Below are 23757 nucleotides of genomic sequence, written 5' to 3' on the forward strand. Positions count from 1 at the left end.
TAGGGAGGTTGTGGAATCTCCATCTCTGGAGATATTTAAGAGTAGGTTAGATAAATGTCTATCAGGGATGGTCTAGACAGTATTTGGTCCTGCCGTGAAGGCAGGGGACTGGACTCGATGACCTCTCGAGGTCCCTTCCAGTCCTAGAGTATATGAATCTATGAATCTCATCACAGAATAGGGATTATAAATTCTAATTCTACAGTATGACACAATATATTCATGTAATGTTTAAGAAAAGCTTTGTAAATGAGTTCCAATAGTTCATGGATTAGGGACCCAATTTTATGGGGTTCCACAGGCTTCTCGATAGATTATTTAGGTTAACCTTTCTATCTACCCAATGGGACTCAGTGCTAAGTCTAGAAGATACCATCAGAGATGTTTAATTTTGCATTTCTCAAATGTGGATTTGTCTCTCCACAGGGAACATGCTTGTTAACAGCAAAAAATGTTTTTAAATAAATAAATAAATAATATAGAGAGATGAGAAATAACAGACCTCAACTCTGTCGTCCCTCTGCAAATTTGTGTACACAGAGTCAATCCCTTACCTCTCTCTAAAAGTGCAAAGCTTCAAAAGTTCAATGAATAGAAGATTTGGGGGGGGGGCGGGGGAGGCGGAATAGATCTGAACAAGGAGAAGAAGTCTGGAGATAAATATGAGAAGCGAAGGACATATGCTTGTTTATTAAAATATTATATGTTTGCTGTTGAAGAAAAAAATCCAGAATACATAACATTGTTGTTTTAGTTAAATAAAACAATTTAAATGTCTTTCTGGTCATGTTCTCCTCCTAATACAGCATGGCAAGAAAATCTTCCCAATATTAATCATTAACCTGTTAAATTGGAGATAGTTCACTCCCAATGACTTCATAAATATGTGCTTCAATGACCTTTGGTAAATGAAATAACCAAACAATCATTACTTTTACAACTATATGAGAAAATGAATCTGATAAGTTTTCAAAATAGATCACTTTTTAAAAATGTATATTGTGTACCTTTTAATACATTAAAAATGTATATTTTAAAAATGTAAATGTAAAATGTAAATTTATTGTAAATGTGAAATGTAAAATGTAAATTTAATGTAAATGTAAAAATGTAAATATTTAATGTAAATTTAATGTATATTTAAAAATGTATATTGTCTACTTTTTAAAAATGTATATTGTGTACATCTATCTCTGTGTTGTGAAGAATATGTATTAAGATTATAACAATCAACAACAATGCACTTTTATGTAGAAAACTATGATTAAATCGAGTCTTCCTGACTAGTGATTTAAATCATGATTTATCAAATCCATCCTGCTGGGGAAGAACCAGTATACGGATCTTAGGCCAGTGGTTACAGGAGATGTGTTCAAAGTAACCTGTGTTCCTAAGCGGGCGACTTCAGAATTTACACTAGTTGGAAGTTGTTGAGGTTTTTTTGGGTGGGGAGGAGGGGTGTTTAATCAAAATATTAAGTATTGCTAAGTTTAACATTATCTAAGAGTCAGTTTCTCCGCTTAATTTAAAATGTATGGAAAAATAACGCTTAAACAAAAGTTCATATTTCTTGCACAAATATAATGTTTGCCTGTAGAAGACAGAACTTTCAAAGCATCTGAACTATGCATCACATCCCTGCAAGAGATGAGAATGACAAGAAACCTCACCATTTTTGGAAGTAAATGCAAAACTTAGGCCTTGTTTGCTCTTGAAGCGTTACAGCGGGAGGGGGTTCTCCTGTCAGCATAGTTACTCCACTTCCACAAGAGGTAGTTGCTAGGTCAATGGAAAAATTCTTCCATTGACCAAGTACTGTCTACAGTGGAGGTTAGGTCTGCCTAACTATGTGACTTGGAGGGGTGGATTTTTCACACACCAGGGAGACGTAGCTATGCCGATCTAAATTTTCAGTTTAGACCAACCCTTATTTCTTCTACTTAGCTTTCCCATAGTAAATTCCTCACACACATACCCACACACACACACCCCAACACACACACACAAATCTCTGTAATTAAACTACCTCTCCAGGTTGAGAAAAAAGAAAAATATAATGTTATTTTTTTTTCTATACTTTGGAGGCAGTCCAATATCACAATGAAGGAGAGATTAATAAGACTGGGACTTTTCAGCTTGGAAAAGAGACGACTAAGGGGCAATATGATTGAGGGTTATAAAATCATGATTAGTGTGTAGAAAGTTGCGACGGGTTCGGTCACAGAGACCTCCTTGGTACTGTCATCTGATGTGCTGAAATTACCTCTGGCCCATTTTCCCTGTCAGCTTGGAACTCCAGAACTCTGCCTTGTTGAGCCAGTCACGCAAGCCTGCGGCAACACAGATGCAAGTCTGAAACACGTCCCCAAAGCTGCAGGCTTTAACTGAAAATGACTCCGCAGGTTACCTATCTCCAGCACCCAGACACCCAGCTCCCAGTGGGATCCAAATCCCAAATAAATCTGTTTTACTCTGTATAAAGCTTATACAGAGTAAACTCATAAATTGTCTGCCCTCTGTAACACTGATAGAGAGATATGCACAGCTGTTTGCTCCCCCAGGTATTAATCACTTACTCTGGGTTCAATAATAAATAAAAGTAATTTGATTAAAAATAAAAATTAGGATTTAAGTGGTTCCAAGTAATAACAGACAGAACAAAGTAAGTCACCAAGTAAAATAAAGCAAAAACATGCAAGTCTAAGCCTAATGCATTGAGAAACTGAAGACAGGTAAATTTCACCCTCAGAGATGTTCCAATAAGTTTCTTTCACAGACTAGACTCCTTCTTAGTCTGGGCCCAATCCTTTCCCCAGTACAGTTCTTGTTAGTTCCAGCTCAGGTGGTAAGTAGGGAATTTCTTATGACTACAGCCCCCTTTGTTCTTTTCCAACCCCTTTTATAGTTTTGGCATGAGGCAGGAATCTTTTGTCTCTCTGGGTCCCCACCCTTCCTTTGTTAATCACTACACACAGTGTTCCCAGTACAGCAAGAAACAGAAAACACAAAGGGCTGCCTTCTCAAAAGGTAGATCACATTACCAAAAAAAATGATGGAGGAGAGCAGCTTTACATATCAAACTTTTCCTAATGAAAAAATCCTTTAGATTTTTTTTTTCTAAATTGCAATTAAAAATGCCTATAGTAATGTCCTGAACTTCCCTGGAAAACTAGTGTTAGGTTCAGTCTAGTTTGGATAAGCACCCAGGAGCTCCAATTAAATATCTGAATTTATCTGAACTAGCCACATTTCTGAGGCCCACATTTAGCCTTGGTTTAACTCAACTGACTTCAAATAGAGTTGCACCCACTTATACTACGGCTGAATTTGGCCCTTAGCGTGCAAAATCTGACTGGAAACATCATTAGAAAAGACTCTTCTCACTAAAACTGTCGTAATTTTTCTATTGAGGTCTACTAAATTAAGCACAATCAGGGGCTCCTTCTATAAATATTAGCAGCTGAAAGCCTGTGCTGTCACACTGCTATAATTCAGAAAATCCTGTGTAAAAAAGCCAAAATTGGTTGAGATCTTAAAAACTGGATAGTAACAAACATGGCTTTGGTCTTGCTTTGAATTGGGGTTGTTCCTCCTTTGGGTAGGGGGTTGGACTAGATGACCTCTTGAGGTGTCTTCCAACCCTAATCTGCTATGAATCCCAGTGATGACTGAATCTGGTGATAGTCTAAACAAAAAGAGCTCATGCTTTTCAGCTATTTCCATTGCTTCACACTGACTCAACAAATATTGTAGGCTTCAGAGTGATGTTTGAGGTTATTGTATATGGTGACTGTGTTATATGAGTGATTGCATTGACTTGTATGTGGGTTGTATTGTGCTCGGAAAGTTGTGTAGATTTGTGCAGGTGGTGAACGAGGGGTGTGTGCTACTTTGAGGAGCTATTTGTGCTTGGGGTTATTGTGTATGCTGGTTGTGTTTGTGTGTGGATGGTTGTATTGATTTGTGTCTGAAGGGGTTGTGCTGGGAGATTTGTGATTTGCATTCAGGGATGAAATCCTGGCCCTACTGAAATCACTGGAAGTTTTGTCATTGACTTCAGTGGGACCAGGATTTCATCCCTGGTTTCAGCTCCAACTGCTAGAATAGCAAGAGCTCACCTTTTCAGAAAGTATGTAAGAGAAGCTGGGAAATTTCCTTTTCGAAATATGCAAAGTCAGAGGTTCTTCCCCCAAGGTTTGTTGATTTAAGCAAAGTATATCTTTTTTTTTTACATACTCAGCTCTAGGGTGACAAGACAGCAAGTGTGAAAAATTGGGACAGCGGATGGGAGGTAATAGGAACCTATATAAGAAAAAGACCCCAAAATCAAGGCTGTCCCTATAAAATTGGGACATCTGGTCACTCTACTCAGCTCATCCTTTTAGGATGCACGTTCCCTTCCATACAACTGGAAAGGAATCTATCTGGAGAATTTCATCTTTTGGAATATTCTTTTGAACAGATCACCGACTTAGCAGAACTTCAATGAGAATGCCACAAAATACAGTTCACCCTTTTAAACTTCATGTAGATTTGAGAAACACGCTGCTTACATGAAGAAAGAATAGGATCACTCTATAATTAGGGAAGAAGAGAGTCAAGTGGTTTTTTTTCATATCCTGCCATCATTCAGTGCACAAAATTCACATTTAAGTCAATGGGTGCATTGCATTAAAAATAAAAAAGATGATGGTAATATATAGACAATAGTCATTTTACCCTTTCTCTCAAGATAAGGCCCACTGAAATCAGTGGGAGTAAATAATAACAGTAAAGGCTGAGGGAGTAGGCTTGTATTAGAAGTGCCCCCTCTAGCGACTCGTGTAGTCTGTGCTTTTGTTTTGGGGACAGATTGATTTTGTTATTCACAAATGACCCCTATTAGATGGATTCAAGTTTAGCCTTGATGCTTTCCAATGAAGACAAATTTCATAATCTCCCTTGGCAGCTCATTACACTGTCTAATTGTTCTGACAGTTTCAAAGCTCTTCCTTAAAATATTTAATATTTGGCACAAGTTCTGTCCTTTTTGATTAATACAAATAATTGTTCCATGTCCTTTCCTTCTGCATTAATCTCTCTTGTTGCAATGTAAGCATGATCTGCTTCTCAAACTGTTTTTGTTTTTTCCAGTGCTTTCTTTCAATTCAATTTCCTGTGTCTCTTAAATGCTTTACTTGGAAACACACAAATGGCAAGTGGTTGGAAAATGCTTCACTGTTCTGAGAGAAACCCAGGAGTTTTAATCAAAATATTACACAGTTCCAATCACTTCTTAAAATTTAAATTTCTGGTCTTTCAAATGTTATAGTTCATTCAAATGGATGCATTTTGTATACTGCTATTAACTTATTTAAATGCCCACAGTTTGAATATGAAGTTATTAAAACAATATGCCATTGGCTAGAATTAAAAAAAAAAACACATAACTTAAATAGAACTTCATAGTCATTTTTAAACAAGTTGTTTGGAACTAAGGCTTTGTGCTAAACATTTATTACAAGCTTCATCTGATCAGCAAATTATTTGCAAACATTAGCTTTTGGCTTCTTTTCAACTAGAAAACAGCAGTTTTTCAAGTTATTTTTCTCTCTGCCAGTTATGAAAAACAAACTGAGGGTGGCAGCCATTTTAAAACTAGCAATTTAAGACAAATGTCAAAACAGGGTTGTTGGGTTTTATTATTCGATATATATTATTGTTTTCTCTGAATTTCTAGTTTAGAATTTTCTGCTACATTTTAAGTTGTATTCATTGCGTTACAAAAACGAGCACCACCCATTTACAAGTAGTTTTTTTATTAAAAGGATTCTTCCTAATGCCAGTTTTCTAAGCCAGATCTGCTCTTAAGCCACAGAAGATCTAGATCTGGTCTCCACTACAGAGTTAGGTGAACGTAAAGCAGCTTACGTCAGTCTAACTCTGTGAGCATCCACACTAACATGTAGCTCCCTCTGACATAATTTTCCCACTACATTGACCTAATAACAACTCCACCTCCATGAGAGGCATAGCACTCAAGTCAATGTTGTTAGGTGGACGCAGTGTCAACATTGTGTTGCTTATCGACGGTTGCTGCCTTTCAGAAATCATCTCATAATGCTCCACACTGGCAGTTAAATTGGTGTACGTGTTTCAACACAAGGAGTGTTGTGTGGACATATAAAACAAATTCAATTACTGTGGTGACTGTACGCCAATAACTTCATTTTGCAGTGTAGACCTACTCTGATCCCGCACTACTAAGGTTTGGTCTACACTAGGAACTTATGTCAGTATAACAACATCGCTCAAGTGTGGAAAATCCACACCCCAGAGCAGTGTAGTTATACTAACCTAACCTCCAATGTAGCAGCACTGTATTGATGGAAGAAGTCCTACGCTTCTCGGGGAGGTGGAGTACCTAGGCTGCCGGAAGAAGCTCTCCCATCGGTGTAGGTAGCATCTTCACTAAGTGCTACAGCCACGCAGCTGTCCTGCTGCAGTGCTGTAAATGTAGACCAGCTGTCACTCAGGCAATACTCTAAGGAGGGAAGGATTGAGTCTAGCAAACACTGCCTCAATCTGGCATCGGAGTTTTTCCATTGTTTTAAAGAGGAAATAGACCAGGTCTTCTTTAACTAAGAGCTTGTCTACACTGGCACTTTACAGCGCAGCAACTTTCTCGCTCAGGTGTGTGAAAAAACACCCACCTGAGCACAGCAAGTTTCAGCCCTGTAAAGTGCCAGTGTAGACAGCACTGGTAGCTATTCCCCTCGTGGAGGTGGTTGTTTTATAGCACTATCTTCTAGCGCTGGTGCTGCAACATAAACAAGCCACAGTGGTGCTTTAACGTTGCCAATGAAGACATGCCCTAACTCAGGGACGGCCAACCTGAGCCTGAGAAGGAGCCAGAATTTACAAATTTACACTGCCAAAGAGCAACACTAATTATGTCAGTAGTCCCGCATCAGCTCCCCACACTCCAACCTGCAGTGGCTGCCACCCGCCAGCCGCCCCACCGAACAGTGCCTCTCACTCCCTCCTCACGCCTCACGCTCACCGCAGTCAGCTGTTATGCAGTGCACAAGACAATCTGGTGGGGAGGGGGGAAGAGAGTGAGGACATAGCGGGCTCGGGGGCAGGGGTGGAGTGGGGGCAGGGCCTGGAGCAGAGCAGGGTTGAGCACTGAGCACTCCCCAGCACATTGGAAAGTTGGCACCTGTAGCTCCAGTCCCAGAGTCAGTGCCTATGCAAGGAGCTGCATATTAACCTATGGAAGACCGCATGCAGCTCCAGAGGCACAGGTTGGCCACCCCTACCCTAACTGCAGCTTCACCCAAATCCTTCACCAAGGGACCCAATTCTGATCTCATTTACAGCACCTTTAAACCAATATAATTCCACTGACTGCAAAGGAGTTACTCTTAATGATTTACATCAGTGTGAGATCCGAATCAGGCCCCAAGGCAATTCCCACTCTGAGCCATCTGACTTATGAGCACCGCTACTGACACAGCCCAGGAGATCTGCATGATGACAGAGAGTACTTCAAGGGCTAAGTCAATCTGATGGAAAATTTACCTTTAATCAGCCTGTGTTGGGTGGTATCCTGGTGGATGTCACACAACATCCACCAGGATACCACATCTTATATGTATATTAACTAAATTAGATATTTTGTAGAGCTGGTTGTAATGTTTCAAAATTACGGACAAATTTTTCCCACACAAAGAAAACTGAAAAATTTCAACAAATTATTTGCAGTTTTTCACCCAGCTGACAGAATCAGTGAAAAAAAAAAATTACAAAATAATTCTCAGAATTTTCCAACTTGTTCTAGTATTTTGTATTGTTGAACAAAATCAGTAAAACAAGTCACGAGTGTCAACTATGCATTCAGGGCAGCTACCATAATAGGGCCTGACTAGGGCCTCTAGTAGAAACAAGTGAGAAAGAAGGCTAAGGAAATAAGGATCATAGCAAGTACCATGTACAGAACAGGTAAGTTACTCACCTGAACATAAAGTTCCCGGAGTTCATATTGAAATTTCTTGGAATCTGTGGTAATTGTCACTGGGCCAATTTCTGGGATTAAAAGAAAAAAAATGCAAAGTGTGTAATGAGATTGCAGTAAAATCCCAAAGACTATTAAATTACAATTCCCCTGAGAGTCAATAATTTCAGAGTCATACAATCTGGTATTTTTTAAATGGTGTTTTTAAAAAAAAATAAAGAAAAGCAATAACATTGTATTTAATGATAAAAGAGCAGAATACTATTTCAAGGCACTGGCCTGTATTGGGCATCATCTCTCCCAACCCCAGCATGCAAGGGGAACACATGCACAGGACCGGCACTAGGGGTTTTAGCGCCCTAGGCGCACGGCAATTTCGCCACCCCACGCCCTGGTCCCGCTGCTCCGGTGGAGCTGCCGCAGTCGTGGCTGTGGAGGGTCAGCTGGGCGGCGGCTCCAGCGGAGCTGCCGCAGTGGTGCCTGCGGGAGGTCCACCGGAGCCATGGGAGCAGCCGACTGTCCACAGGCACGACTGCGGCAGCTCCACCGGAGCCTCCTGCCATCCCCTCCAGCAAAATGCCACCCACCAATAATCCTGGCGCCCTATGCAATTGCTTAGGCCTCCTACATGGAAGCGCCGGCCCTGCATATGCACTGACTACACCACCACATCTTTTGAGAGTGAAGCATGCTCCTCTTTCTGCAGCCAGCCAGCTCCATGTAAAGCAAAATACTGCAGCTTTCAATTACTAATTTTTGACATGAAACCCTTTCCATATTAGCACTTGGAAAAGGATAGCCATTTAAATGACCATGTTAAAGGAGAGCTGAGGATTATATGCAACAGAGGGGTGCTGACTTATAGAGATGAGGGGTCTGATTTTAAGTCTACCAGTCTTGAATAATTAAAAACAACTCTGATAATTTTGTGTAAATATTATCCTTAGTTCCGTGTGTCTTAAACACATGCCTATACACTGGTCTGTCTGGATGTGTCTGTCTCTCTCACATGCATGCACTGCTGTTTTCTTTTGCCCCATATTTGTATTACTGCTGGTGACTGGGAAACGAAAAAAAATAGTGGTTGCACCAGAAATTAATATGAGTTTGTTCCAGATGTAGTTCTATGTCTGAGTGTGAGAAACTGAAGTCCTTTAGCCACAGAACAGATCAGCAAGCTTCTCTCACCAATGTTACACAAATGTGCCTCAAGACCCAGGCCAGGCCTAAAGGGCATCTCCCCTCTAGAAGGGAGAACATAGTTCAGCCTCCATGCCTGTTCACTCCCTGGTCTCTCAGATCAAGACTGCCAGCAAAAGCACAAACTAGAAATCAATTCCAGTTCTGGGTTTTGTGGCGTGGGCATTTGTCCACTGACAACCAACCTGAGATCATCAAATTCAACTCAATTGGCCATCAAACCACTAGGAAATAACTTTCAGCAATCACAGGGCTCTATTCATACTGGCAACATAGAGGTGGAAGTTTAAATATCACATTAACACTCCCCCAAACCATCTATTCCCTCCTGATGTCTTCCAAATCATCATCCAGTGTGTTTATAACAAAACGTTTTCCCAAGTGTCCACATTTATTTCCCATGCTCACTATAAATTAGAGCAAGGGTAGGCAACCTATGGCACGTGTGCCAAAGGCAGCACGTAAGCTGATTTTCAGTGGCACTCACACTGCCCAGGGGGCTGGCCACTGGTCCAGGGGGCTCTGCATTTTAATTTAATTTTAAATGAAGCTTCTTAAAGATTTTAAAAATCTTATTTACTTTACATACAACAATAATTTAGTTATATGTTATAGACTTACAGAAAGAGATCTTTTAGAAACATTAAAATGTATTATTGGCACACCAAACTTTAAATTAGAGTGAAATAAATGAAGACTTGGCACAGCACTCTGAAAGGTTGCTGACCCCTGAATTAGAGCTTTTCTAAACGGGGATATAAAATAGCTATTTCTAATTAACTATTCCCAATTAATTCCATAAATGGATGCTCTTAATTTGGAATAAAAGCATCCACGCATGAAGTTAATCAGGAATCCACTTTAAATGCACACCCCTTACCTTATTCCAGATTATCTTTCATGTGTGGATAAGCCTTAAGTGAGTATTTAATATCCATGTAATCTTGATATTTTTTCCTTTCAAACCATCCAGACAAAGCTTCACTTGATAGCACTTTCAGCAGCAACCGTGGCTGCAATCTAGCATGATCACATGCAAGGGTTTATTTTGGGGCTGTATTTATGAATGCCTGGTGCTGTGTAGTTTTCACTTGATTTACAAAGGTCACCAGAGAGATTACAGAAAATATTTTTTTGTGTTATGAATTTACAGATGCCTGAAGACTTTTATTATGGCTTTGATTTGAACCATTTATCCATAAATGCTGTTTGTTAAACTATTTAACACATTACAATTTCATAAAAAAAAAAAACCTGTCCATTTTAAGAACACGGTGCTCTTCTTTGAATAATTTTGTTTCCCCATTCCCATCCTAAGCCTGCCTCACATTCACTCAGCAACTCATTTCTTCTTTCAGGCTTCTTTAAAAGCATATGCCTGCAAGAAGTTGTCTCCAAACTGCTTATACTGAGGTCTATCCACTGACAACCACTGTTCTTAATATAGACAATGTGTGTGTGTATACACACACACACACACACACAAACCACCAGCTCATTTATTTCTTCATCTACTCTAGGAACTAGACTTTTAAATCCCAGAGCAGTAAGCGCTTTTGAAAATATCTTCTCTGCTTATCAAAGAGAGATCTAGAAACCCACTATTGGAGACATGGAGCCAGATCCTCAGCTGATTTAAATCAGCATAGCCAATTTAAACCAAGTGAAGATCTTGCCCAGTTTTAAACAGGGGAGTGGAACCCGGTCTTTGAAAGTGAACACCAAAAAAGACAAATATCTGTACAATTAGTTTTCATCTTGATTCTATTGTTGATTTTTCTTGAGTTAAGTGGAGCAGTTATACTCCAGTGCCTTGTGTCTCATTCCTGCTGGATATACAAACACTGACAGGGTGGCTACATTCATAATTTTCCTCCATAAGGTCATTCCCCATTATTGCATACTGGCAATTGGAGGTTGAAATTCCATAACAAGCTTGAGAGAGAAAAAGAATTGGATTCAAGCTTCTTCACAGAATAATTAATTTGGATTTTACCTCAAGATGGTGAAGTTGTCAATATACAGTAGCAATTAATTTTAATCACTCTTAGAAGTTCACCACATGTACACTGCCTGTGTCAGAGTCAATGAAATTGCCATGTTATTGCTAAACCAGAGAGTAATAAAACAAAAAACAAGTGCTAGATCTAGTGAACACTGACAATGATGAAGAGGTACTCTCTCCATTTCAGAGGCACTAGGCATGACTCTCAGGCTTTGTCTACACTGGATTTTCATCAGTGAAACTTTTGTCATTCAGGGGTGTGAAAAAAAAACACACACCTCCCAAACGACAAAAGTTTTATCAACGAAAAGCACTGGTGTGAACACTTTGTCAGCGGGAGAGTTCTCCTGCCGACAAAGCTACTGCCGCTCATTGGGAGGCAGAGGGGGCAGGGTTGTTTGTTGGAAGAAGAGCTCTATGCTGCCAACAAAAAACAGCTACACTGTGCGTCTTTTAGCGGTACAGCTGTAGCAGCACAGCTGTGTCCCTAAAAGCACACTGTTGACATAGCCTTAGTACCCTGGAACAGTGCTTGATGGGATTTAAGGGACATTCTTTGTAACAGTTACCATACAACACAACTTTACCTTGTATATCAGCTTTCATAAACACTATACAAAATACTTTATGGAATTAAATTACGCAAGATATCACCATGTGCACTTGGGGAAAAACTGCAGAGAGCACCCAGCCAGACACTGCAGCACGCAGAGACAGAAGTAGCCAAAGCAGAGATCTCTGGTCATGTACAACTATATAATGTTCTTGGACTTTCACTGCCCTGCACTAATTGATTGATTACTCCAACCTCTCCACTCCTGCCCTGTACCTCTTACCCCCCTTTTCTTTCCATTCAACTGATCCCCCTCAAGTAAATCCACCACCTCCATCCCCCCAAAAAGCAGAACATGACATTTTCCCTCATCAAACCTTTCACTCAGCTTGTGTGTTCTATTCCTTCCTTACTCAGTATCTTTTCTATTTAGACAATCTTGTCACAGTGTTTTCTTATACTCCCCCATCTTTCTCTACCCATCTGCTTGTCTTACACTTAGACTGTAAGCTTTTGGGAGACTTTTTGTCCTGAGCGTATACAGCACCTACCACCGTGGGGTTCTAGTCCATGACTGGGACTCCTAAGCACTATGAGAATACAAATAATAAATTAGTCATCAAAATACCTTTTAGTGCCTGATTTTCAGAAATGTGTATACATAAATGTTGTATTTATGTGATTTCTATAGAGTTGTAGTAATTGCACACACATAATTGACCATCTAATACATCTAATTACAGTTTATTTGCATGCTTAACTGCCACAGTAGTGCATGAAATCACAGTAAACACAAACACACAATTTCAATACAAGTTGCATGCCTTCATCTGAAAAGCTGTCACTTTAGGTTTAATTCATAGCACACTATATGTTAAAATTTCATGGAATCTGCAAAAAGATCATTGGATCACAGGAAAAGCCATATTTGATTTCATTTTCTCGGTGTTAAGTTGCTTTTGAGGTAAAAGATGGCTACCTGAAAAATTTCTAATGTGAATGCATACATTCAGGTGCTTAAATATAAATTCAAGAGACTAACTTTAGGCACCTACATTGACAAAGCTGGGATTTCATTCATTATGGAGGTTTCCTCCATTCTTCATTACTCTGATGCTTTTCTCCCCACACCACCCTCCCACACTCCACAACTGAGGCTATGTCTACACTACAAAGTTAAGTCGACACAAGTTATGCCAATGATCATAAACCACTATAATTACATCGCTTGTGCATATTCACACAATGTTCCTTGTGTTGGTGGAGTGCATCCATAGTTGGCACTCTAGCATCAATAGAGAGAGCAGTGCACTGTGGGTAGCTATCCCACTGTTCAACTCACCACCTTCTGCAGCTAGGAGTTGTAGGGAAGTGGAGTGGATTGCAGTGCATCATGGGTGCAGGCTCAACGTCCCACGTTGCAGTATTTTCTGTCCCATCATTCCATGGGCTTCCGCATACATTTCATGCTATTTTTCAACAGCCCCCATATACTGTGCACTCCCCAGCTCTTCCTGAAACCATGGATCCTGCACCGCTCTCTAGTGTTGCAATCAGTGTTATGAACACAATGCAGCTGACAATGCAGTATTACATAAGCTTTGAATCTGAACAGGAACCCATGATGCAGGCCCTGCTGTGTGCCATGGAAAGAAAATTCCAGATTACTTTTTGCATTCACAGAGCAGCTGCACACAGCAGACCATCGCTTTTAGGCTTGAGAAACAAGCACTGACTGGTGGGATAGCATCATTACCCATGTCTGGGATGATGAGCAGTGGCTGCAGAACTTTTGAAGGCCCAAAGCCACCTTCCTGGAACTGTGTGTGGAGCTCACCCCAGCCCAATGGTGCAAGCACACCAAAATGAGAGCTGCCCTTTTGGTGGAGAAATCTGTGGCAATTGCTGTGTGGAAGCTAGAAACTCCAGACTGCTACCAGTCAGTAACTAATCGGTTTGGAGTCAGGGAGTCCACAGTAGGGGTTGCGTTGATGCAAGCATGCAGGGCCATTAATTGCATCCTGCTATAAAGGACTGTGACTCTTGAAAATGTGCATGAAATAGTGGCTGGCTTTGTGGCAATGGGATTCTCTAACTGCAACAGGGCAATACATGGCATTCATATCCCAATTTTGGCCCCAGACCATCTTCTGACAGAGTACATCAATAAGAAAGGGGTACTTCTCCATAGCATTGCTGGTACTTGCGGATCACCAGGGTCATTTCACTGATATTAATGCAGGGTGGTCAGAGAAGACGCACGCCACATGCATCTTCATGAACGCTGGCATGTACAGAAAGCTGAAAGCAGGGACTTTCTTTCCAGACCAGAAGACACTAATACAGAACGCTGAAATGTCCATAGTGATCCTGGGAGATCCAGTGTACTTCTTGCTCCCATGAAGCCTTACACGGGAAACCTAGACAGCAGCAAGGAGCACTTCAACAATAGCTGAGCAGGTGCAGAATGACCGCTGAATGTGTGTTTGGCAAATTAAAGGCTCACTGGCATTGCCTTTATGGCAAGTTAGACCTCAATGTGGAAAATATTTCCATGGTCATAGTGGCCTGCTGTGGACAGCTTCACAAATATGCAAAGGCGAAAAGTTTTCCTAGGGGTTGAGCATGGATGCGTATCACCCGCAGCTGATTTTGAGCAGTCAGACACCAGGATTATTAGAGGAGCACAACAGAGGGCTATTTGAATCAGGGAGGTTTTGAAGCACCATTTTGACAGTGAGCACCAGTAATGTGTCTTTAAGTAATGCATTCTGCCGTGTTTTGTTTACATGCCATCCGGAATAGCCATTCTGATGATTGCTTCCTGACTGTAATTTGTAGGCTGCAAATGTGCCAATTGCCACAGCAGCAACTGCTGTGTGTAGGAGACAAATAAAGACTAATTTTGTTCCAGAGGTTTTTTTTTTTTTTTTATTAAACAGGAATAAGCAACAAACAGAAAATACCTTCTTAAAAGGGACAAAACAGTGAGAGAAGCACTCTCCTGAGGGAGGCTCTCATAGCTGTGTGTAAGTCTAGCTATCACTGGGGAACCTGTCGGAAAGGGTAAAGTGAATAGGTCCTGCAATGGGCCAGGAAGATGCAAAAACATAAGAAAGACCCTACTGGGTCAGACCAAAGGTCCATCTAGCCCAGTATTGTCTCCCGACAGTGGTCAGTACCAGGTGCCCCAAAGGGAATGAAAAGAACAGGTAATCATCAAGTGATCCATCCCCTGTCACTCATTCCCAGCTTCTTGCAAACAGAGGTTAGGGACATCATCCCTGCCCATCCTGGCTAATAGCCATTGATGGACCTATTTTCCATGAATTTATCTAGTTCTTTTTTGAACCCTCTTATGGTCTTGGCCTTCACAACATCCTCTGGCAAGAAGTACCACAGGTTGACCGTGTGGTGTGTGAAGAAATGCTTCCTTTTATTTGTTTTAAATCTGCAGCCTATTAATTTCAGTTGGTGACCCCTAGCACTTGTATTATGAAAAGTAGTAAACAACACTTCCTTGTCTACTTTCTCTACACCAGTCGTGATTTTATAGACCTCAAGCATATCTCCCCTTAGCTGTCTCTTTTCCAAGCTGAAAAGTCCCAGTTTTATTAATCTTTCCTCATACGGAAGCCATTCCATACCCCTAATAATTTTTGCTGCCTTTTTCTGAACCTTTTCCAAGTCCAATATATCATTTTTGAGATGGGGTGACCACGTCTGCACACAGTATTCAAGATGTGGGCATACCATGGATTTATACAGAGCAGGGATCAGCATCCTTTGGCACGCGTGGCTTCCCGCAGCGCCCATTGGCTGGAACAGCAAACTGTGGCCAGTGGGAGCTGTGATCGGCCAAACCTGTGGATGAGGCAGGTAAACAAAGCGTCCCGACCCGCCAGCAGATTTCCCTGACAGGCCACATGCCAAAGGTTGCCAATCCCTGGTATAGAGGCAACATGATATTTTATGTCCTATTATCTATCCCTTTCTTAATTATTCCCACATTTTGTTCACTTTTTGACTGCCGCTGCACATTGAGTGGATGTTTTCAGAAAACTATCCACAATGACTCCAAGATCTCTTTCTGGAGTAGTAACAGCTAATTTAGACCCCATCATTTTATATGTATAGCTGGGATTATGCTTTTCAATGTGCGTTACTTTGCATTTATCAACATTAAATTTCATCTGCCATTTTGTTATCCAGAGAATGTGTGGGTAGGATTTAAGGAGGGCATGGTAAGCAGTTCTGTACGGGTTGCGGGGAGAAAGCATGCATGTGATCTGCTTGTAGCGCAATTAGGGACTCCAACATCTCCAGGTGGTCCTCTATCATTTTTATCATCTGCTCCTGGCCCTCTAATATTTGGTCCTGGCCCTGCTTCCTCTCCTGCATATCTATTTTTAATTATTCATTAATTATCTCTCTCCCTGCTCTGTGTTCTTGATCCGTGATGTCAAAGGATTGGAAATCTCCCAAAACATGTCCTCCTCACTCTTCCTTGGTCACTTCCTTATCTGGAGGAGGCGCGCCGCTGGCATGTAGGGGGTCTCCTTAAGGGCACATCTGCAGAAGCACAATAAACAATAAACAGAGGTATAATTATTAGTGCACTCACAGCACTGAATCATAATAGCAAAGTATACCTCTTTCTCACTAGCCCTTGGAAAGCACACAGCTCAATGAATGCCCTAAACATGGTTAGTTCAGCCTAGGGGGTGGGCGCGTTCAAGACGGGGCAAAGGGTCTAGGTGTTTTTTTAAGGGGATCACTAGTGACAATATTGTAAATTCTGCCTCCACTTTGCACAAGTGGGGGTCATTGAAGCAGATATCTCACTCCTGAGGGTAACCCCCTTCTAGCTTATAACAAAGTAAAGGACAGCTCTACCTCATGTAATCAAGCAGTATCAACTCAAAATGAGCACTCACCAGTGTTCCCTTCTCCTGCATCATGTGTGCCAGAGATGGAGTGGTGGGATTGAAACTTCAGGGGTGAAGAAGAGGTCCTGGCTTGCCACGGTATTGGACGACCCGGTCGCCTGTCCCATCTCGTCCTCCAACTCCACTTCCTCGTCCACCACTTTGTCCTCAGGATTGAGTCCACTGGGCACTGTCTCCAGCCTCTGTGAAGTATCCATGAGGCGTGTGGCAGTGGGGGTCACCGCTGAGCATGGTGTCCAGCTCCAGATCTGCAGCGCAGCACCAGAGTGACGGTTTGACTCCCTTGCCTCAGCTCCTTGATCTTTGTATGGTACTGATGCATGTCCTGTTCATAGGCCTTACCCAGCATGCCATGAGAAATCTTTCCATAAGTATCAAAGTTCCTACAGCTGAAGCGTAGCTGGGACTGCACAGTAGGGTGACCAGATATCTTGATTTTATAGTGACAGTCCTGATATTCAGGGCATTTTCTTATATAGGTGCCTATTACCCCCAATCCCCTGTCCTGATTTTTCACACTTTCTATCTGGTCACCCTACTGCACAGTCTCCTCTCCCCACAGAGCCAGCAGATTCAACAGCTCTGGTGTTGTGCACACAGGAGATCATTTAGTGCATGGAGCCGCCCTGGTCAGCTGGAAAGATGCAACATGAGCTGTCAATGCTCAGCAAACAGGAAGTGGAATTTCAAAAATTCCCAAGCCTTTGGGGTGGGGGCCAGATGCCTTTGTACCTGGTTGCAGGGCAGCAGAGTTTGAACTGCTAACCAGAACGGTCAGGATGGGCATTGTGCGACACCTCCTGGAGGTTATTTGTGGCCACATAACTAAGCATGGCATCGACACTGACACTGCGTCAATCTAATTTTGCCGCAAAAAGCTCTATGCCTCTCATCAAGATGATTTTATTTTTGTGGAGTAGCAGGAGAGTTAAATTGGCAGAAGGAGCATTGTAGTGTGCATGCCTCCACTGTTTTGTCAATGAAAGCCAACTTTTGTCAGCACAACTGTATAAGGTAGACAAGGCCTGATTTTCCAACAACCATGACAACTGATATGACTCCATCCTGATAGTTCACATTGATTAGGCTGTCAAGTATCAGAGGGGTAGCCGTGTTAGTCTGGATCTGTTAAAGCAGCAGAGAATCCTGTGGCACCTTATAGACTAACAGAGGTTTTGGAGCGTGAGCTTTCGTGGGTGAATACCCGCTTCGTCGGATGCATGTAGTGGAAATTTCCAGGGGCAGGTATATATATGCTAGCAAGCTAGCTAGAGATAACCATCTCTAGCTAGCTTGCTAGCATATATATACCTGCCCCTGGAAATTTCCACTACCTGCGTCTGACGAAGTGGGTATTCACCCACGAAAGCTCACGCTCCAAAACCTCTGTTAGTCTATAAGGTGCCACAGGATTCTCTGCTGCTTTCATTGATTAGGCTGTAATTTTATTTCTTTGTTTTGAAACTACACTATAAACGTCAAGTCTTCCAGACTAATCTTGAGGATTTAGGCCTCTCTCTCTCTCACACACACACACAGAATTGACTACATATGAAAGGATTTTTTTTAAAAGGAATGGTTGCATGTTATTGAACAAAGACTGGACTTTCTAGAACTATAAAGGCACAAAACTCAGCTTAATACAACCAATATGGTGTTTGGTCAGTTGCTTAGGGACAGGCTCAAACACCACTACACAGAATTGTCTGCCAATTAATTTGAAAGCAATTAAGAATGTTGATATTTGCCTCCCCAAGACAAGTTTGAAAAAACCAATCCTCAGTAAATAAACAGGAAAAGTTCTCAATAAGTAAATTGATAAGTTGTTCACTATGATGTATTTAAAGGACTTTCCACACTGTCATCTGGCTGCATGTTTACGTGAGAGTTGGAGAGTGATCACTCAGGGAAATCCTAAAATCACCCTGATTACAGATAACTCAAATGCTGCTATGGTGTTTGTAGTTTTGGCAAACACCACTTAATCTGCATACAATACAAAACATCTATACAGTGGAGATTTGGTATGGAGGGCTGGATGGTCCAGAAAACTAGTAAAGACATATGGAGTCTTTCCCCTCTCTGCCATCAGTTCAGTATTGGCTGAAAATTGTTTGTTACCATACGATGGATGTTTGGCAGCCTATGTTAAATAAGTGGTCTTTGTCCAGTTCTACAGCACATGGTAATTAAAAGGCGACCAAGAGTCCTGTGGCACCTTATAGACTAACAGAAGTATTGGAGCATAAGCTTTTGTGGGTGAATACCCACTTGGTCAGACATATTCGTCAGATCTAGACTAACACGGCTACCGCTCTGATACATGGTAATTAAAGCAGACCAACTAAGTACTGATTGGTCAGTGAACTATATTCTTACCCTGAGTGTTCATTCCTCTAGCTTAACAAAGGCAGCATCAGGGAAAACTGACTACTATGCCCAGGCTTCACCTTATTATGAATAAAGGCCTTATTCTATGGTTATTATTCAATAGAATTGTCTAAATGAGGCCTGAGCTGGTTCAGGATTGGGATTTAAGGCATTAACCCAATCATGAGAAACTTAATTATGAAAGGCAGATGGCCTTTACTAACTTCCTGTTTTCATCATGCAGTACAATACCTACTAGCCCAAATTCTCCCATTTAGTGGTATAAATTTGAAGTAGCAGCAGGGTTTTACCAGAGTTACATTAGTGTAAGAGAGCAGACTTTGGCCCTATGTGCCTTTAAAACTGTCCAGCTACAAACACATTTGGCCACTTCTTTTCTAACTAATATGTGACTCATGAAGGAAATAAACCTATTTTTCCCCCATACAACATAGTACTTTCCTTTAGTTTAGATGATCTGAATATTAAAATGAGTAACACTAACTGATTCCATTTCTTATCAGTGCATATTGTACCATATATTGCTGTTGTACATTAAATTGAAGTCAGATACTGAAACGCTACCTTTGAAAGAAATGTTTAAGACAAGACATCATTGAGTATATCCAGTTACTTAGAAAATATGCATTTTTTGAAAATGAAAAATATATACACTGCAAAGCAAAATAAAATAATGCATACACCATGAAACCTGTACAGCCTTATTAGATAACCACCACTCTTAAGAGATCACCCCTCAAAGTTAAGTATAATTCTGCTCCACGCTTTAATGAGAAAGCTGCCTTTAGTAAGCAACTGATTTTTCTTATTTTCACTGTACAGTGTACCCTATGTTTGTCCTTTCAATTAATGTGAAAGCTGTTCATGAGAACTCTCTATAGTAAGGCCAAAATGTGCAAATGTGAGTGCCTACAATTAGCTACATAAATCTATATTTAGTCAAGTAACATGTGTCTTGGTTTTCATACAAGTTGAGCAACCCTGCTTCCCAAGGGGAGACTGGAGCGCTTGGCTCACGAAAAATCAGGATACTTGTTTAGGGGAAGATTTTCAAAGGCACAAATGGCAGTTAGGTAACCACATGTAAAAATGTTGGCATAGGTACATTATGCTGGAAAAATCCTATAGATAGTAATGAGCTCCAGTACTGCTTCCTGCCCCATACCTGGAAATCTACCACATATACCAATACGTAATAGGCTGTGGGAGCGGTCTCCAGACAAGAGGAAGTTACCCATTCACCCTGTTTATGGGGAATGCTTCACCAGTGAACAGCCCCAGACCTGAGGCCTACAGCCCCTGTCTCCACTTGAATTGCGACTCACTCACCCTCCCTCTCCCACTCCAAGACACTCATTTTTCCTGTTATCTAACTTGTAAAAGCTAGGAGCAGCATAAATCTGAATTAAGGATGTAAACATCATTTACCCAGTTAACCGATTAAAATGAAATCATTTAACCAGTTAAATGATTAAAGGGAGAGGGGTGGGGCTGCTCCGGCCAGCAGGTATGCGGCTAGGGCTGTTCCTAGGGTCAGCTGGCGCGCCCTGGGGCTGCTGCTCCGGGTGGCAGGGCTGTGGCTCTGGTTGACCGGCTGGCCAACGTCGCCCAGGGATGCTGCTCTGGCTGGCCAGCGGGGCTGGGGTCAGCTGGCTGGTGTGGCCTGGGCCTGTGGCTGGGGTCGGCCAGTGGGAACAAAGTCAGCTGGCCAGTGCAGCTGCTCAGGCCAGCCAGGAACTGGGGGTTAATGGTTAAGCTGGGTTAACCACTAATATTAATGCTTACTAGTTAACCAGTTAACCATTTACTATTTTACATCCCTGTCTGAATATGGGGTAAGTTGTGAACAATGCAATATTGCACATGGAGCATCATGAAAATGATGAAGAATCACAGGAAGAGTATCAGTACTCTCTTACATCACCATCTGGGAAGAACAATTTGTAACATGAGGCCTGATTCTGCATGATGAACCTCCTTAACTCCCACTGAAGTCAATGAAAGTTGTGGGTGCCCTCCACTTCAGAGTTGGCAATAAGCACTTTACAGGACTGGGTCAACAGTTTATCTACCCAACAAAGCCCCATGTGATAAATGCTCCACTGGAATCTTTACATACACAGGGCCGGTGCAACCATTTAGGCCAACTAGGCGGTTGCCTACGGCGCCAAGATTTGGGGGCGCCAAAAAGTGGCACCCCCCCAAAAATTTTTTAAATGGTTGCAGCCGCTGCTGCTGGAGGGGCTGAGCTGCCGGTGGCAGCAGCTGCCTGCAGCCGGCAGCCCAAGGTGTCCCCCGGGTCAGTGCGCCGCCGCCGCAACCTGGCAGCCCAGGGTGCCCCCCGCGTCAGGGAGCCACCGCCGCAGCCCAGGCGCCCATGCTTCCACCATACGAGGTCAGGAGCCCGCCGCTGCAGCCGCAGGGGCCGCACCCCCATCCCCAGAGGTCGGGGAAGGCCGCACAGCCCAGCACGCCAGGCAGCCCTTCACTATGGTCAGCGAGCCGCCGCCGCAGCTCAGGCCCCCACCTGGGTCAGCGAGAGCCCCCACGCGCATCCAGACAGCCCAGGGCATCCCCACCCCGCCCACCAGAGTCAGGAGCCCCGCGCGACCACGGCAGCCCAGGGTGCCACACCCGCCCCGTGGTCAGGGAAGGCCGCCGCGCACCCAGTGCACCCAGCCACCCGGCAGGGACCTCCCGCGCCCACGGGCTCACGGGAGCCGTCACCGCAACCCGGCACCCCAGGGCACCCCACCCCCACCCCCCGGGGTCAGGGAGCCGCGAGACCCGCACGCGGGGCGGCGAAATGTCCCGGCGCCTAGGGCGCCAGAAACCCTAGCACCGGTCCTGCATAAGCAGTCAATTATTCATTTCAACTGTAGCTTGGTGAATGCTCCTTACAATCAACAATTCCTCCCTTGGGCTCTAATCCAAAACCCAATGACCTCAGTGGGCATTGGACTGAGCCTTTGCTGATGGCTCAGTAGTTGAAAGTTTTCATAAAGTATTAAAATTTCTTCCTGCATAATATCCTCTCATGACTCAGATGCTCTTGGCTCTGACCCTTGGGCCTGGGTTTAATTATATTAATTTCAGAAAAGCCTCAGAACTGCAATGAGCAACATTTACAAGATCATTTCATTGGGGGGGGGGGCAAGAGAAAGATGTGTTGTTTCAATTACAGTGACTTTTACTATGTTCAGCCTTAATTGAGGCTAAAAACCGATAATTTTAAATTTAAAAATTCACTTTACTTAAGAAAGGTAATGAGAGATTTGTTTAAAGGAGTGTGACTGGATATAGAACTTTTCACCTCCAGGTTGATATTCAAATCAAAACCAGATATCAAATGGTAACAACATTCAACCTAAGCCACATGACCTAAGCCACATGAGTTGGTGGCTTCAGTCCAGTCCTTACTGGATAGTATCATATCCCAGTCAACAACCTCACTGCACCTTCATTCCAGTTTCAGCAGAGAGGCCAAGGTATGAATAAACCCATAGACTGAACTGCCTTCTCATGCCTAGAGGCAGCCCCCCCAGAACAAATCTGAGGCCCATTGACAAGGCAGTGAACAGATCAGTTGCACTTTTGCTTTCCACACTCCCTGGACTCTGCAGAAAAAGGACATTAGCCTGCGTGTGTTAATCTAGCACCCTTCAAAAGCAGTGCGTTCATTTTTACTAATAAGTGAATAAGAGAATACACAGGAAGTTCTTAGAAAGACATCCCCAAAGTTATGCATTAGTAACGGAAACAGCCTCCCAGGTAACACTGAAAGATAACAAAATGACAGAGATACTAATGCTATCATGTAACAGCACAAGACAGCACAAAATCTTTCAGGCTGGGATTTTGAACAGGAGACTAATGGAGTTAGGAGCCCACTGCTAATCAAGATTCAGTGGGAGCTGGCTGCTTATCTCCCTTTAAGTGCCTTTGAAAATCCCAGCCTTGTAATGACTCCTTGATGTTTCTCTTGTGCACATGTAGAACTTTACCTGAGGGTTTCAGCTTTAAAAAATAAAAATTGTTCAAAATCCTTGTAAAAGAAAACATAACATGGAGATCTGCAAAATTCTTGAGGGACAAAAATTGATAAGGATCCTGTGCCCAGTGTAACTAGTGCTGAATTTAGCTGGTTGGGAGCAAAGTACAGATTTTTCCAATGTATATTAACTAACTGCAATAAGGAATAGTAACAAAGTATGTGCTCATTAATCCACAATGGAGAGTAGCCTACATGAATTTAATATATTATACACTCTTCTCTTTTTAAAAAAGTACAGTGATATCACTCAGACTTGACAGATATTCTCAGCCTCTATTTGAGGGCATTCAAAATATAGTTATGATCACATTGTAAATCCCGATTCTCTCAGTTGGATAACTTTAATAAGTAGTGTTTTATTGCTCTTGGTGCCTCTAATTTGGAGGACATTATACAGTACCCAGTATGGAGTCAGAGAGTTATTAGCTGGGATTTAAACTAATGAAATACGGTTTAAATTAAATAAGCTTTAAGGTTTAACTCTAGTTCCAAGAAAAATATACCACTTAGAAGCACATCCTCGCTGGTAGACAGAAAACTTATCATTACTGGCAAACAAACATGGAAAGCTGGAGGCCAAGAACCCTGACTCCATGTGGTTAAAAACCA

General features: G+C 42.3%; 1 protein-coding gene across 1 annotated transcript in view; it reads right to left on the bottom strand.

Annotated features, from left to right (window-relative positions):
- The window catches only part of HMCN1 (hemicentin 1), a 342169-nt gene that overhangs the window by 272773 nt on the left and 45639 nt on the right, over window positions 1-23757 (bottom strand). Inside the window, exon 2 of the mRNA XM_032783448.2 lies at window positions 7997-8067. Coding sequence (XP_032639339.1) covers window positions 7997-8067 — 71 coding nt within the window. The remainder of the gene's footprint in view (window positions 1-7996; window positions 8068-23757) is intronic.

The sequence above is a fragment of the Chelonoidis abingdonii genome, chromosome 7, assembly GCF_003597395.2.
Source record: "Chelonoidis abingdonii isolate Lonesome George chromosome 7, CheloAbing_2.0, whole genome shotgun sequence".
Lineage (NCBI taxonomy): Eukaryota > Metazoa > Chordata > Testudines > Testudinidae > Chelonoidis > Chelonoidis abingdonii.